This window comes from Talaromyces amestolkiae (genome assembly GCF_001896365.1).
Source record: "Talaromyces amestolkiae strain CIB chromosome Unknown scaffold3.1, whole genome shotgun sequence".
Taxonomy (NCBI): domain Eukaryota; kingdom Fungi; phylum Ascomycota; class Eurotiomycetes; order Eurotiales; family Trichocomaceae; genus Talaromyces; species Talaromyces amestolkiae.
Genome location: NW_024468039.1, coordinates 462,021 through 475,333, shown reverse-complemented (window position 1 = coordinate 475,333; position 13,313 = coordinate 462,021). Strand labels below are relative to the sequence as shown.

Genomic DNA, 13,313 nt, shown 5'->3' with positions numbered 1-13,313 from the left:
TCAACTAGTTGGACGAGTGGAAAATTGGGAGGAGAGCAAAATCATACAGCGCGTGCATTCCAGGCGTTTATCTATGTTTCGCATAATTGTAGTAGTTATGTGCACTTTACAATCTATCAGCATTTTCAGGAAAGATTGAGTCTTAGAACTTTTGATTCTTGAGATCTCTATTTAATCGACATGCCCAAACATTTTGGCTCGTCTGGAAATGTCCTGACCGATTTCATGCCCACCCCGGATCATGGTGGAATTCCGCCATTAACGACGAAAATTCTGGAAAAGACATTGCTTGTGACGTCTAATCAAGTCATCACTGATTCAAACAAAAACACCCGTTGAATTTGTATTTTGTAAACCACAAACAACAAAGGAAACCGTAACCGTAAAATGACATCAAGGAAAATTGACTAATTTACTCCTCGGCGGTAACGGCGCGGGCTGAACAATTGTTAGCTTTTGTGACCCGGAAGAAGGCGGGAAAGACATCGTACTGTAGATGTTCAAGCTGCTGTGTCCAACAACCTTCTTGATCTGACCCTTCTCTTCGAGGTCAGCGAGGGCCTTGCGGGCCAAGCTGCCGTTGATCTTCAGACGGTCGACGAGGGTAGCGACGGTGATGAGGCGGTAAGACTGAACATCCTTGTAGAGCTTCTCGGAGGTGGTCTTGTCGAGGACGACGGCGTGCTGGGCCTTGTCCTTGACTGTTTCAAGAAGTCAGTCTCATATTCTGCTTTTTTCAAGTATTTGATGCTGTTTTCAGTGCGCATGTGCGAGACTCGAGATTCCGTCGTTTGCTTCAGTTCGATCGATTGTGAATCCATCATTTCTCATTTTGTCCAAATCTATTCTGTGTGCCGGTATCTCGATCTCCGTGATAATCGATTGCGAAAACAAATTGCAGTCCGACGACGACTCTCGAATCTCGACACATGACCTGTATGTAGCAATTCAATCACATACCCTTGCCCTTGGACCACTTCTTCTTCTGCTTCTTGCCACCGGTGGATGCTGCGGGAGCCTGTAAATTTGCAGATAAATTAGTCAAGGCGGTTCTACATCGTAGCAGTCGATGCGGAAGGACTATAAACGCACCATTTTGTATGATTGTCGATGAAGGTCTTCACGGGACAAAGTAGAAAGGCGGAAGTGTAACTTTTAATTGCAGTGCGAAATTTGAGTGGGGGATGACTAAGCCGGTCAGATGCCCTAAGCGATGCAGCACGTGACTGACCCACCTACGGCAATCACGTTTGGACGTTCCTAGTCTGAAAATATCGACTCGTTATAAATATGTGGTATATCGATGAAGTATATCACACTTTCGCGATTACAGTCTACTTGAACAGCCTCCGGATCAAAGAATACAAGATTAGCGCATATGACAATTTGGGGGTTGAAGCTGCCGGGTTAATGAAAAACAAGTATGGATATCATTGATTAGTCTAACAAAACAAACATCCTACAACGCCACGTCAACTAGTCATATTACACAAATCTATTTCAAGTTGCAATTTCATTCATTTACTGCCTCTTGTAACAGTTTTCCGAGGTCATTGGCCTAGAACAGATTAGTGACGTGTAAAACATATTGACTTGACAGGGACTTACAGCAGGAGGAGTAACCATTGAGAAGTGATCAGCTTTCAGGGACCGACACACAACATCTCCTAACAACTTGTCCCACCCATTAGGACCAAAGTTATCTCTTCTAGAGTAGAACCACGATGCAAGACCGGTGTCGTCCTCCATAGGGTTTCCGTCGACATCTTCCTTCAGTCCCATCATCTCCGCTACATCCTTGAAGGCTGCGTCGCCGATAATCTCTGCGAGACCATACTCGGCCCAGATGATGTACGACTTTTCCGGCCGGCGCGATGGATCCATTTCGCGCGCTGTGTAGAACATTAGCGATTCGATGGTGCTTGCCAGATGCTGCTTGAGACGCTCCGACATGCCCGCCAAAGCAGGGCCGGCTCGATTGATGCCCGTGGTTAGCCCGACTTTATCGAGGAAGTCCATAGTCACTTCGAGGCCCTCTGGCATGGGCTTGGGGATTTTCATGTCAATGATCACAAGTCGCTTGATTTTTTCGCCAGCTTCAAGTAGCTGACGACTGACTTCGAAGGCATGGGCGCCACCAGCGGACCACCCACCGAGCATGTACGGCCCTTCGGGTTGAATCTTCTTGATGGCAGCAATATACATCTTTGCTGTCTCTTCAACGGAAAATCTGTACTCGAGCGGGCAACGGACAAAGGGTGATTCGACGGCGTATAGCGGCATCCCAGACGCAAATCGGGGGAGATGAATGTACGCAGTGGCAGAACCAGCGCCGTCAGTGATCAAAAAGAGAGGAATTTTGTTGGACTTCTTGCGGCCGTGGATCAGCACCACATTAGATTTGTATTCCGCCGGTGGAGGCGTTTTCGAGGGACTAATCTCGTCTACTGCAGGCGAACTCAATACTTCTGTAGGGGGTGTCAATGGTGCTTCTGTCGCGATTTGGATCGCCTCTGAAAGTTTATTGGGCGTCACTAATATCTCCTCGATATCTGATTCAGGCGGCGAGATGGGCGTCCAGCCTCCACTCGGTGAATTGTCTTCACTGCCTGCGTTGGCTCCTTGGTCGCTCTCCGAGTCCGCATCATCATAGCCAAGCGCTTTTTGAGCATCTGCGACTGTGAGATTCTCCTGGAAGAAGCTTGCTTCTAATTGGACGTCGAGTTCTTTCTGGACTCGGTCAATGATGGTGATGCCCATTAGTGAATCGACACCCATTGATGCGAAGTCGGCAGTCGGTACCATATCGGGCATGTCAACGCCTGTTTCCTCGGCGATGATTGCGATAAGTCGATCGGCTAAATTGTTTTCTACTTCGACTGAAGTTGGGGGAGGCATCGCAACCGGCGACTGATGGTCATCGGTGAATTGTTTCTCAATTTTCGAGACAGCCACTGTGTGTGTCGAGCCTGAAACCTTTGCTGGGGCTCGTGAGTCATGCTTGTGTAGCAGACGGTGCAGTACAATTCGTGGCATTTTCTGGAATACAAGACTGCAGAATCCCACGAAACGTTTCTCACTGAATACATACACATCACTGAGAGATACTCCATGCTCATCAGGTGCGTGAGATCGCACATAAGAGACGTACTGTGTGTCGGCGGAGAGTTCCTCATGCAGTTGCATGCGTGCTACTCCACCCGAAAGCCAAACATCATCACTGGCACTGGTCAGGTTAACATTCAACACGAAGCCAGCAAGATGGACCAAGGGATCAGTCCAGTATGGCAAGCACTCAAACTTTCCGCGTCCATTGTATGGCTTGAGGCTGACGTTCGCCACGGCATCGTTTGTCTGCTCGTCCCAGAACATCTCCTCGATAGCCTGGTACTTCGGGTCATAATTGACTAGGCTTGCGAATAGTTTGTAAATGACTGAGCGACGGAGATGATCGCCGCGACCTGCCTTGACGGATTCAACCAGGGAGTCCATACGAGACTTGACGAAGAATGGTGTCTTTGACCAGTCATTTTCCCATTCTTGCGAGGTATATGTGTTGACCTGACAGCCTCCAATCTCTTGCGTTGCTGAACCATCTTGTAGGTGGAAGGTGATTTTGACTTGATGGCCGGTTTTCGTTTCACGCTCCGCAGAGATTTGCAGAATTTGTTTGGGGTCACCAGAGGCAACGACGGGATGGTGCAGCTCGAGGTTGCTAATTTGAAGATGCTTCTGGCTTCCTTCAGTTTTGTCGACCTTGGAATAAACATACTTTGCCGCAGTGAGGGCTATATCACAAAATACACCAGCAGGGCACAACGGCAGCTCATCAACTTGATGACCACGAACGGCCTCGTACAACTCTGGATCCGCCAGCGAAGTATGAAACACGATCTTGATTGTGTCTATGGTTATCAACTGCTCTTTGATGGTGTGGAGCGAACTTGATATCTTCGTAATTGTAGGCTTCTTTAGGGCGGTTTCAACCTGGTTGACTGTATCCTCCTTGTATACGCGCCAGAAATTCTTCGTATCGAACGCGTACTTTGGAAGATTCAATAGTCTCAATGACCTGGTATATTCATGATGGAAATCACACCAATTGGGACTGGAACCAGCCGTGTAAAGTGTCGCAACAGTGGCAGAGATAGTTTTCCAATTGGACTCACGCGACTTGATTGAGCTATGCACGTTCATTGCACCCAATGTAGCTTTGACCATTGAGCCGCAGACAGAATCTGGACCAAGCTCAAGCCAAATGGTGTGTGCATCTGCAACACCCTCAACGCGGCATGCAGCAAGAGCCTTATAGAATTCCACTGGCTGACGTGCATGTCGAGCAAGATATTGGGGAGTGATAAACCCACTTTCACGTACAATCGACCCAGTCACTGTTGATACAATCGGTATCTTGGGGGCTTGGAAGCGTACGGTTTGTGCCAGTCGCTCAAAGTCATCAAGAATGGAGTCCATCTGCGGTGAGTGGAAACCGTATGGTACACGAATAAGTGTGCAGACGGTACCTGCTGCGCGCATCAACTGCTCGAGGGTTTGAAGCTCGGAAATAGGGCCGCTGACAACAGTGGCTGAAGGGGAATTGTAGCATGAAATACAGCATGATTGATATTCGGGACGGCGGAGGTACTCCTCCAGTGCCTGAGCAGGTGCTACAACAGCCAGCATAGCATACGCGCCTTCGGAACATCTCTTCTGAGTGAGAAGCGCTCGTTGACCGACCAAGTAAAGGACATCATTGACAGAGAGAACTCCAGAAACGCATAGAGCGGCATATTCTCCCAAGCTGTGACCGATGACAACATCAGGCTTTACGCCCCAAGAAAGCCAAAGTTCGGCCAATGCAAGTTCGATTGCAACAACGGCGAGCTGGACTTGGACAGTCGTCTTTTGCGTAAAGTCGGTATTTTTGTTGGAAATGAGTTCCTCAAACGAGGGCAACTCCTGAGTATCACAGATACGCTGCATAGATTCAATGCTATTACGGAAAGTAGTATTGGTGTGGAAAAGGTCCCAGCCCATGCCAGAGTACTGTGATCCCTGACCACTGAAAACCCAAACCATGCTTTTCTTTTGAGGACCCCGTTGAGCGGCAGCAGGCTTTGAGAGGTCTCCACGAAGCTGCTGGACTATGGACTCCACACTGGCCCCAGAATATGCAACGCGAATATCTTCATGAATTCGACGTGCAGTTGTAGAGTAGGCGAGATCCGCTAGGCCGATCTCTGTATGAGCTGTAAGGTACTCAAGTAACGCTTCTTTGTTCTTCTTTAACGATAGTAAAGTACGAGCAGATACAGCGACTGTATGGTGGCTGCGTGGGTCCTGCTGTTTTGGCCCTGCCTGGGGTGCTTCTTCAATAATGAAGCAGGAGTTGCCTCCCTGTAATTGAAAATCAGATACGAGAACGTGCCATCGATGACAAAAACAAACTTACTGCTGCATCAAAGTTATTGATCATGACCTTTCTTTTACCGTTCCCTCCAAATGGTTTGTGGAAGTTGATTTTGTCGTCCGCAATCCTGACATTCAATTGTTTCAACGGTGGGTAGTTGTGATTGATCTTGAAGGGGACGCCTGGTTGAGGTGGTATCACCCCTTTTTGCAGAGCCATGATCGATTTGATCATGGAAACAGCGCCGGCAGCCTAGAAGCCAACTACTTTAGTGCATGGAAAATGACGAGGATAATGATAGACTTACAGCTTCAGTATGTCCCACATTCGCCTTGACCGCACCGACAATCAACGGATTGGTTTTGGTACGATTCCGCCCAAAGACTTCCAGTACTGAAGACATTTCCACGGCGTCTCCTGCCTGTGTGCCTGTTCCGTGCATTTCGACAAACCCGACCTCCTCGGCTTGTACCCCAGACTTCTGCAAGACGTCGTTGTACAGACGAACCTGCGTCTCGGCGTGGGGATGCGTGATGGACGAGGCATGAGCTGAATGATTTCGTCCATGGCCTCGAATCACAGCGAGAATGTTATCATTATCGTGAAATGCGTCTTCAAGTCTTTTCAACACGAGCACACCAACTGCTTCTCCACGGCAGTAACCATCGGCACCATCTTGGAATGTCTTGCATCCGCCTGTGGGAGATAGAAAGCTTCCTTTTGAAAGACCCGAATACGGCTCAGGAGAGGTGATACTATTAACTCCACCTGCAAGTGCAGTATCACACTCCCGGGACAGAAGAGCAGAGCAGGCAAGTCCAATCGCAGACGCGCTAGAAGCACAAGCTGAATCGACAGAGTAAGAGGCACCTTCCCATTTGTAATGATAGTTGAGACGTCCAGGCGTGAACCCACGCTGGAGACCCGGAACATAGTAGAGGTCAATACCGGCGATACGGCTGCCATCCTTCCAGTCATCAGCAGCCTGGCCAAAGTATGTGGCAATGCGTTGGCTTTGTGTGGATAGTGTTCCATTTGATGTGTAACCGGACATTTGTAATGCCTCGTAAGTCGACATTAATAGAAGTCGTTGCAGGGGGCTCATTTGTTCTGCCTCTCGTGGGGAGACGTTGAAAAGCCGGTGGTCGAAAGCGCCAGGGTTGCGGAGGAAGCATCCGTATCGAGTGGACAAGGAGTTCTTGTTGCGGCCAGTAGGGTCGTAAAATTCCTCGATGTCGAACCGGTCACCTGGGATCTGCTATGTATTAGTTGACGAAAGGTGGCTTGAAAGACGATAGACATACCTCTTGATGGGCGTCAAGGCCATCCATTAACGATTGCCAGAATTCCTCTAGACTTTCGCTTCCAGGGAATCGMCCAGCCATACCGACGATGGCGATGGCGTTGGAGCCATCTCGAAGGCCTTCTGACTGCTCAGAAAGCGCTGCTGGCCTATCATGTAGTGTCACAGATAACTTGTGGCTGTCAAGTACCCTCTTCACGATTGGAGTCGCCTGTGTTAGCCCTATCACGTTCAGGCGAACTGGAATGTTCCTTTGAAGTCCTTGAGCTGCCGCGCTTAAAACCGTTCCCATTTTGAGTCTGCTACTGACGATTTCTCCACATACAGACAGGTATAGGTCTCGGAGTGTGGATGTAGAATAGGGGATACCAGTGCTCGTGCAGAGGACCTGGACTTGCGATTGAATAGACCTGTTCAGAATAGGGGAGTTGCCAACGACTGCTTCAAGATCTGGGATAGGAAGGTGAGGGGAATGAACCGCTCCATATGCTGCCAGCTTTAGCTTAGGTGCAGCCTCGATCTTGGCGGAGTACGAGAATAACCGGTCCAACTCTGGAGGTGGTCCGAAGAGCGTAAGCCAGCTTTCGTCCTCGACGCCAATAAAGACTTGTCGATGGGTGGGTAAACTCTGCGCACTATCAATATTGATCAAACTTAATCTTTGGGTGCAACATACCAGAGAAGCATGAAACTCTTCGAGGATGACATCCATCTCTCGGACAGGAACCCCAAGGACAGTATATGCCCAATGACCTGGGGTGTCCTCAATCCTTCTTGTTCGACGGTATAGCTCCAGGGCTAGCCGGAAGCATACCGCAATCGTTTCGGTACTAATTAAGATTAATTCTGTAACATTTCGGGAACCAGCTAGGGCGGCCGCTGGAAGAAGGCCGGTACATAGGCCCAGAGCTGTGACCTTGGAAGAAGAGCTAAATAGTGAAGGGTCATTTTCGACAAGTCTGTTGCTAGTCAGCGAGCTTCATACATGCAGCGAGCCAACCTGGAATAACATACAAAATGAGTTCTGCTAATCGGCAGGCACAAATTACTACTGTGTGTATTACACCGTTTGTATCCTCTGTGCCTGAAAACCTCTTTAGAAGGCCTTCGAAACCGTCAAAGTGACCAATTTTCGTCCTTTCATCAGAGCCCAATGCAGATATTTTGGTCTGGATTACGTCCGAAGTGCTCTGTAGAAATCGGCGAACAGTCTGGGAGGATTGTGAAATGGAAAGGAGACGATGTAATGACGGGACCAGATCAATCGTCTGGTCTCCCAAGAGGACAAAGTGTTGGGTTGTCATGATTGAACGCCTGAAAGGGCTCAAAGGGTCACTGTCTTGCAGAGGATAGAGTGGGCATGAGGGCAATATAAGATAACTTTGCACGTGAACCTTCTCTATGACTTTTTTTTAGCATATGAGCTTTCGAGGATACGATGCAGGTCCCACAGGGCTTCGAAGTAAGCTAGGGGAAGGATAATGAACAGCTCACAGCCTCGATAGATGAGGTGCTTCGCCTTCTCCTGGCTATCAAAACCTCTAATTAATGAGCTGAAGAAATAAGGTTGTCCCTTCGCCCGGTGTATCAACGATGAGATGATGGACGTGTATACGATACAGCAAAAATACTAGTGTAACAAAACCGTGGTATTACCGATACCGGTTCACAATTGCAAAACATTATTAATACCGTATACAACAGTTAATCGATCCACCGTCCACGTAGATAAGATCCACTGTCCACGCGGATAGGGTTTTTATCTTTACTACGTGGTATATCAAGGATCAGCCGCACTCAGCTAAGGACCCTAAGGTAATTTGTAACATATAACCACATACGCAAACCGCCAAGTGAGTTCCCACAATAAGCACTATTTCGGCAATTAAATGCGAGACCTCGAGTCAATCCATATGTCAGCTTACAGGGAAGTTGATTCATGGACCTCGTGTCTAGCATATGCAAAGGGTGCGCACTGTGTCATGTGGATACCTTTTTAATGATATTTGCCAACAGCTGAGTCTTGTCTAATTCTGTAGGGAGATTTGGGACTTCATGATCCACTACTAAATTTAGGTAAGGATGCGAAGATACAGATCTTGAGACAATGGCACGTGTTGCTGCAAATAGCTGATATCTTTCAGCGTGCGACAATCACGACACTATTTTCTTGGCACGAAATGTTAGCAACGTCTCCACGGAGGATACAAAGAGCATGTAAACGTTAGACTTTTGTGTTTCGATGTTAGCGCAATTGGGAAAGCACCAGCTTGGTCTGTTCGCGCTTTTGGTCAGGGCATCTGCCACCAAAGCTAACATTGAAAGCATGCCGAAATCGAATTTTCATATCAATTGAGCAATAAATAAGAGAAATCTAGATTAACAAAATATAAGCCACTATCATAAAACAAAGAACCAAATCATGACGCCAGGTCCCAATTTGTGCACGACTACTATACATCTAAAAGTTGCAATCTAGCCAGTTCTTTATAAATACCCGGTCTGCGAAGTAGCTCCTCATGAGTCCCCCTTTCGACAACCGCACCATCGTGTAGTACGTAGATCTGGTCTGCGTCTTGGATAGCACTCAACTGATGAGCGACACTGATACACGTCCGACCTTGCCGTAACTTCTCGAGAGCCTTTTGTACCATAACTGCAGACTCGGAGTCCAGGGCGGAGGTAGCCTCATCAAGGAGAAGTATTTTTGGATCACGGATCAGGATTCGAGCAATGGCAATGCGTTGCTTTTGTCCACCTGAGAGTAGGACGCCCTTGGTGCCGACCATCGTAGCCATTCCGTCTCTGTAAGAGTCGTTAGCTTTTATATAATGCTTAGAGAAGGTAGCTATTGACGCACGGTAGAGATTGTATAAACTCGTAGATGTTTGCATCTTTGCATGCTTTCATGATACTGTCTTCCGGAACGTGCTGATCTAGCCCTAGCAGAATGTTTTCGCGAATGGTACCCCGGAGCATTGTAGGCTCCTGACTGACTAAGCCAAAAGCGCTGCGGTATTGCGATGCGCTGAAGCTCTTTATATTCTTTCCATCAAGCGTAAGAATCCCTCGCTCTGCCTCGTAGAATCGTTCAAGGAGAGAAATGATGGTACTCTTTCCTGATCCACTGGATCCAACGAGAGCGACATGTTGACCTGGTTCGATGCTAATGTTGACGTCCCGTAGAGCATATTTCGTTGGACGAGTGGGATATCGAAATGAGACATTTTCAAGGGTAATTCTACCTTGAACTTTGTTTAAGCTCAGTGGATCACCTTCTGAGGTCTCGGGTTGTTGCTCGTATATGTTCTTTAAGTTAATAGCCGCTTCTTTGGCGCGGGCCATGTCTGGAGCAAAAGAAAATATCGTTCCGACAGACTGAGTGGCGAACATAATTTCGATAAAACAAACAAATAATTCGAATAAAGTGTACTTGCCGTCTGCGATCAAGTTTCCGCCGTACCAGAAACTCAAAGCGGTGCAGCCGAAAAAAAGCGATTGTGAGAGGGCGTACAGAATGCTGGTGGTTGCTACGGACAGTAGATTCTTTGCAATAATCCCTTGAACTTGTTGACCGTACTCGGTGCAGATCTCTCGTTCTCGAGTCAACGCGGCTACTGTACGTACGTCCGTAACTGCTTCACATGCGTATCCGGCTGATCTTTCGTAGAGGATTTTGGATTGTGACTCGTACCGCGACAGCAAGTAAAATCGAAGAAAGCCACAAGCAATGAGGACAGGAGCCAATGCCACGCATACGAGACCCAGCTTCCATCCAAAAGCAATAGAAACGCAGATGGCTGCAATCATTGTTGTTGCGCCAGTTAGGATGGTGCCAAGAGTTGATCCACTCAAACCCACTAGGTTGACTGTTTGCATTGATATGAATGATACAAGTGACCCAGTTGAATTGTCTTTCTGGTCAAAGAAAGTCATTTTCTGCTTCAGGATGGAGTTAAAGGCTGTCGATCGGGCACGTCGGAGAAGTCGCTCGGAGCAGAAACCTAGGGCAAACCCTTGTGTCCCTTGAATAAGTAAAAGGCCTAAGCCTAATGCCAAATACAGGACTGACCAAAAGTTAACATCGCTACGTAGCTCGGAGTATTCAGTCGGTGGCCTTGCAAGGGCTTCGACGTTCTTCGCGAGAAACACTACATGAGTCGGGGTACCTCCACCTGCGAGGATGCTGCAGCACAACCCCAGGATCAGTAGCTTTGCCTCTGGGCGATTAAGCATCGCTACCATTCGGACAAGGGACAGTAGACTTGGTTGTTCATGCACTGTTTCGTCCATAATCATCTCGGCTTGTTTTTCATTAAGACTAAGGGGCAAAAGATGAACATCTGTGAGGCTCCCGAATCCGAATCGCGATATCGATACATCGTCAGTATTGAGAGAGATAGGAGATATGGAGCCATACTGTTCATCTCCTATATCTTGGCGAATCCGCTGCGCCTCAATGAGACGAAGGTAGGCTCCCTGCTTCTCGACCAGCTCCTCGTGAGTTCCCTCCTCAACTATTTGTCCGTGATCAAGTACAATAATTCGATCTGCTCCTCGAATAGTGGATAACCGATGCGCGACCATAATTGTTGTACGTCCCTCTGCAGCTCTATCAAGCGCCTCCTGAACCAGATGCTCGGAATTACTATCTAACGCCGATGTTGCCTCATCCAAAAGAAGAATCTTCGGGTTCCTGATCACAGCGCGAGCAATTGATATGCGTTGCTTTTGCCCTCCTGAGAGCTGGGATCCTCTTTCTCCTACCCATGTGTCGTACCCATCTGGTAGTGACTGGATGAAAGAGTGGGCATTGGCAGTCTTGGCAGCTTGTATTACCAGCAGCGCTTTGGTCTCGCGTGATGCATTTTCATTGGAAGTTCCAATCAAACCATGCGCAATGTTTTCAAAGATTGTAGTGCTGAAAAGTGATGGCTGTTGGCTGACAAGGGACATTTGCTGTCTTAACCATGACAGGTCGAGCTGGGCTATGTCATGGCCATCCACGCTGATATTGCCGGCTATAGGAGTATAAAAACGTTGAAGAATGTTGATAAATGTACTTTTTCCGGAGCCCGATCGTCCAACGAGCGCGATCGTTTTACCTGCTTCGATATGCAGTGAGACATTCTTCAGCGCCACAGTGTCCGGCCGAGAGGGGTAAATATGTGTAATGTCCTTGAAGTCAATCTGTCCTGATATGGAGTTCAGAATAATTCCGCCATCTTTGAGTGGATCGATTGGCGATTCACGATCGATTGTTCCAAATATTTTCGCGGCGGCAGCAATTCCAGCGGTGATATGCTGTATGTTGGGCGCTACATAGCCTAGAGAGAACGCTCCGATGACGATTGATAAGGTGATGGTTAGGATATCGCCTTGTGTAATCTGCGACTTGACCAACAATCGTGATCCTTCCCAGCAATCGAGCCCAATATTCAGCATGACGATACAGATCAATCCACCAATTGAGACACCAAGGAGGGTCCTGACTTTGCGTCCCCATTTCTCTGATTGTTCAAGGTGATCCTCAAAGCGGTCGCTCAGCTGGTCTCGAGCATTCAGTGATGAGACTATCCTGATATACCCTATTGCTTCCTCTGCTAAGCTAACGGCATAATCAAATTCCTCCTGCGCTCGTTGATTAAATTTGACAATAAAGCGACTGACATTTCCCATCAGCAGCACAATAGCAACCACCGATGAAAATGAGATGAGAGCCAGTCGCCAAGAGTAACCCAATGAGATTACCAGGGCAGTTACAAACGTCCCGACTGAAGTTAACGCAGTGCCAACCTTTTCAGACACGGCTGTTTGCATCAAATGGGTATCAACAGTAATTCGATTGGCGATCTCTCCTGGGCCGAGCTTGTCAAAGAATCCGATATTCTGTCGCAGTACAGCTTGCATATATCTTTCCCGAGTCTTGCCAGTAACGCGTTCACCAACGTAAACGAAGCCAGCTGTGCCGATCAGTACGGTGACGAATTCTCCAATGCCGACGTAAACGAAGTAAAGAGAGTAGCGAGACACATCGTCTTTGAAATCCTGCACTGTGACCCCACCGACAACAAAATCTCTTATTTTCTCTGTGAGACCACCGAGGATGATCTATAGCAGGAATTAGAGTTGATCATCATTGCAGGCAATAGTTGTCTTACAGTCAATCCCGGGACAGCAGCTCCAGCAATCACGCAGCATGCCACGCTGAGCAGAAGTAGCAACCTGTCGGATAGTGTTGCATATCGATAAAGACTAAAGAACCCAATATTGACCTCTGCCGAATCTATTTGCTGTGACAAGATATGACTTTGGTTCTGCGTATTTTCCTCATCCGCAGAGACAACAACGTGCTCTGTTGGTTGAGCTGTAAAGTCTGGAGGATATACCATATTGCTTGTAGTGCTGAAGTTTCATGTTCATAACGTCTATCTTACATTCTTGGATTCAATAATTGTACACTTTCGCGCAGGTTTCCTATGCGAACTACCAGACCCGGTCTAATTGGCTCCGACTACCGGTAGAAACGGAAAAGCCGAAGCAAGTACGTAAGACCCTACTTGCGGTGCAATCTGATCTAGCAGCTGAGGAATTCGCATG

General features: G+C 47.8%; 1 protein-coding gene across 1 annotated transcript; it reads right to left on the bottom strand.

Moving 5' to 3' along the window:
• Window positions 1-412: 412 nt before the first annotated feature.
• BHQ10_002207 (uncharacterized protein) lies at window positions 413-13,105 on the bottom strand (the record flags this gene model as incomplete). Its single annotated transcript, XM_040874328.1, has 15 exons — window positions 413-438; window positions 492-701; window positions 961-1,018; window positions 1,609-5,397; window positions 5,453-5,662; window positions 5,718-6,665; window positions 6,715-6,857; window positions 6,904-6,988; window positions 7,039-7,341; window positions 7,390-7,672; window positions 7,728-7,740; window positions 9,211-9,518; window positions 9,574-10,513; window positions 10,571-12,824; window positions 12,875-13,105. The coding sequence occupies 15 exons, from the start codon at window positions 13,103-13,105 to the stop codon at window positions 413-415; spliced, it is 9,801 nt and encodes a 3,266-aa protein (XP_040730712.1).
• Window positions 13,106-13,313: the final 208 nt, after the last annotated feature.